General features: G+C 32.2%; 1 protein-coding gene across 1 annotated transcript in view; it reads left to right on the forward strand.

Annotated features, from left to right (window-relative positions):
• LOC111433557 (vacuolar protein sorting-associated protein 2 homolog 2-like) overlaps window positions 1-3,841 on the forward strand; it is a 10,891-nt gene that overhangs the window by 3,565 nt on the left and 3,485 nt on the right. Inside the window, exons 12-13 of the mRNA XM_023070628.1 lie at window positions 1,103-1,129; window positions 1,906-2,022. Coding sequence (XP_022926396.1) covers window positions 1,103-1,129; window positions 1,906-2,022 — 144 coding nt within the window. The remainder of the gene's footprint in view (window positions 1-1,102; window positions 1,130-1,905; window positions 2,023-3,841) is intronic.

The following is a 3,841-nucleotide window of genomic DNA, read 5'->3' on the forward strand; positions in this document are numbered from 1 at the left end:
GAAAAAAAAAAAAAAAAAAAAAAAAACTAACCCAGTTGTTGTGTCGAGTCAGATTTGGTTGACTTTTTCCTTCCATTTTTATTATTATGCCAAATGTGGGGTCGAGATCTGAAATTTAAATTATGTGTAAGAATTTTGAAGTTAAACTCCACGAGAATTGTAATATAAATTATTTTATAATGAAAAAAGTCATAAAATATGAATTATAATAATAATATAAAGTACATCAGCGGACAAGAAGGCTTTTATCAAAATTACTATTATATTTTCTTATATAAGATGAAATTTTCATTTGTGTATTCTTAGTAATGGGATATATGGCCTCAAAAGCTAGCTGAAATCCAATGATTAGGATTCTGTCTAATTAAAAAACAATTTCCTTTTTTTCAAAAATAGAAAACAGTTTCTATAATTTAAAACAATATGAAATAATTGAACAAAAGAATATTTAGTTTTTTTTTTTTACAATTTTAACCTGCCATTCAATATTCGTTAAATTAGGAAATTACGAGAATATCCCTCTTGATGGGAATAAAAAAAAAATTATAATCGAGAATGGATAGAAGATTAATCAAAGTCCAAGTAGTTAAAGAAATATTTTTATTCACAGATGAATTTACTATTTTGACACATTCCACGCGCTCCTTTATTAAAAATTGTGAAAATCTCCAAAATTGCTCATTCTTCTTCATTTCCAATTTCTTATCACTTTTTTATTTGTTTTTCTTAAAAAAAAATTATACTTCGTTTCTCAAATTTACCGTCTTCCTTTTCTATCCCACCCCCTTGCAATTCAATTTTCAACCGCAGTTCTCGCTTCCATCCTCATCCGCTTAAGCCTGCCTCCTCCTCCTCCTCCTCCTCCTCCATAGCTACACCTCTGCGATCATCTTCTTCATAATCAACCCTTAATTCATCCTCTCCTCCTCCATTTTCAGGTCCCCTCCCTCCCTCCCTTTCTATCTCTAATTGTAATTTTTGTATCTTGAGTTATCTTCTGTACTTTTTTGTTTCTTTTTTTTAATGAAATTGTTGGTGATTTCGAATGACTGACAGCTTTCCTTCTTGGGGCTGCGACGTGATCGTTTCTGTAGATAATCAGTGTTCGCGCGAGGAGGATCGGGACAAGGTGATTTTTTCTTGATTTGGATTTTTGCTGTTTTTTTTTTTTTCCGGAGACTTGGGCTTGTAGACTTTTATGCTGCCCTAAGGAATTTTCATTGGATTGACTGGTACTTTTTAGTTTTGAGATGTCCTTTGCCCGGGCATTCATTCTTTTATGGTGCATCTATCCCAATTACACGCTGTTCTTTAATTTTGCAATCTTATGTACATACATACAACAATGAAGTAGTTTGCGTAGATTTTTCCCACAATAAGAGATTTTAGTATTGATCGAATAGGCTGTACAAAGAGGGCTGAGGACGAGAAGAGCTTCTTAACTATTGTTGAAAAAGGAAATGAGTAACGAAAATTTTCCGGTAACAAATAAGCAAAGAGAACCTTAATTGTCCCCGCAACTCTTTTAGATCCGTTTTTGTTCTCAAAATTTATTTGTGTGGTTGATCTACTTTTATCCCTCTGTTTCCTGGTTAAAATTTTCAATAATTAGGTCTACTTTAGTTTTGAAGCTTAATTTCTGTGTACCACATCGATCAATTTATGGCAGAAAGAGGGAGTATTTTTCTGATGGAATTTATATCCATGCTTGATCAATGGACTTATATAGATTATTGTTTAATATTGATTCTAGTTAAGGAAAACTTCTGCTTTATATGAAATTCATGTACATGGAGGGATGTTAGTTTATTTATTTTTATTTACTTCATTCTTGCATTTAGCATATGCTGTTCTTGGTTAACTAGTCCACTCTTAGTAAGCTCTTGATTTTCTCCCTTAATGTAGCAGCTATGCAGAGCCAACTTGTATGCAGTGGGTGTAGGAGCATTCTTCTTTATCCTGGAGGGGCTACTAATGTATGCTGTGCATTATGCAATACAGTCACCTCAGTTCCTCCTCCTGGTATACATTTTTTTTCTTATCTATTATTTCCCCCTTTTTTGTAGTTAAAAAGCGTCAATGAATTATAAAAATAAATGCAATGTGCTAAGTAAGATGATTATAATCTACTTGACTGACTATTTAATTTGGGCTGGAGGAAGAATGGTCAAGTGAGTGACTTCGTTTACTAATTCAAACATGGCATAGAATTCAATTGTGACTGTTTTCAACTCCTAATTCAATTATGACATGGATATGAAATTATTCAAAGTAATAGACATTTTGAGTGACATTCAAACAAAAGAAAATTATCACAAAATCTGAAAGGGTCTATTGGGACTCGAGACAGAAGGCAAAAAGAAAAAAGACTGTTTTTAGAGATTGAAGTCTACTTTTGTAATTAGGGTTTGGACTCGTTTTATGTGACTGATTTTTTATATGCCTTTATATGTTATTTCATTGTTTTATAACATATGTTCGTTTTCTCACCAAAAAAAAAAAACAGTTTCTCTCTCCTCTCTCTGCTAAATCTTGAACTTTTCTAGTAGTTTCATTTCAAGTATGTTGGCATTTGAGGGTTTTGGACTAGTTACCATCATATTCTATATGTTTTGCTTTCAGATATAGAGATCTTGTATCTGAAATAGGTTTTTCTTAACTGGACACAAAATTTAACCCAATAAAGGATGTACAAGTTCTCAACAATTTGGTCTTTTATTTCTTCTCATGGGTAAATGATTATTTCTTCATTTCTGATGAGCAAATATCTTCTGTGCATGATTATTGTGTGCATTGCACTTTCTCCCGATCTATCTATGTTTGAGTAATGCCCTAAATTCTCACTAGAGCTAATAGATAATCATTAGAAGAACCATACTGTTAAGACTATCAATAGATTTAAAGTGTAACATTAGACTGTCGATAGACTGAGAGGTGTGGAATTTGGCGTGTATATAGTTCTTGGACCAAGGTAACTAGCCCTTTTAGAATTTTTTTTGGTGGATGGTGTTGTTTTGGATAGCCTCTCTTCTGTCTTCCATTTTTTAAGATCCAGTTGTAATATTTGCTATGTTTAATGGGGTAAATTAGTTAAAGACAAGAATAAGGGGTGCATTTGTGATAGTTTTTTAAACAAAAAGTAAAATAAGCGATGAAGTAGACCATCTGTAAAATAGGATTACTGTGATCTGCAAAGGAAAAGGGTGTCATTATGGTATTTCCTTCTTTGTGCATTTCATGTAGAAGTGAGATCAGAATTTAGACAATCTCTTTTGCAATGGTGATTCTGATAGATGATTGTGATATAAGAATATTTTCATTTCATAAGGCACCAAGAAAAACAGGGCTGTGATATAGGCTGCTTTGCAAGTTTGAAGTCTTATGGATTTGGGCACAAGTAAACTTCTTCATAATGGAATATGTTCATGTGAAGAGGTTCCAAGTGGAAGATTAGTGTGTTTGTGGCCATTTGTGGAGTATCTCTTTTAATATTTGTAGGCCAAATCTATCAAATGCTCCCTTTGTAGGTAATTCACAATTCAGTCCTTATATCTTTTAAAATTCTTGATTTTACCCTTAATTTATTAAAAAATCTGATTTAAGTCTTTCCATGACAAAATCTAATAAAATTTATCAGAATTTTTTACCAGGTCTGATTTGAATTTGGCATCTATATTTGTATGCTTAGTTGATAGAGATGCAGAATATATGATAGTTGGCATAATAAATCTCATGAATTTAGGTAGTAGGCCCTTTCTTTTTGCACTCCGAATTAGTTTTAGGGACCCATTATCCTTTAGGCTGTCTCCTCTTCTTTTTTTTTTTTTTTTTTTTTTTTTTT

This window comes from Cucurbita moschata, unplaced genomic scaffold, assembly GCF_002738365.1.
Source record: "Cucurbita moschata cultivar Rifu unplaced genomic scaffold, Cmos_1.0 Cmo_Scf00043, whole genome shotgun sequence".
In the NCBI taxonomy this organism is placed as follows: Eukaryota; Viridiplantae; Streptophyta; class Magnoliopsida; order Cucurbitales; family Cucurbitaceae; genus Cucurbita; species Cucurbita moschata.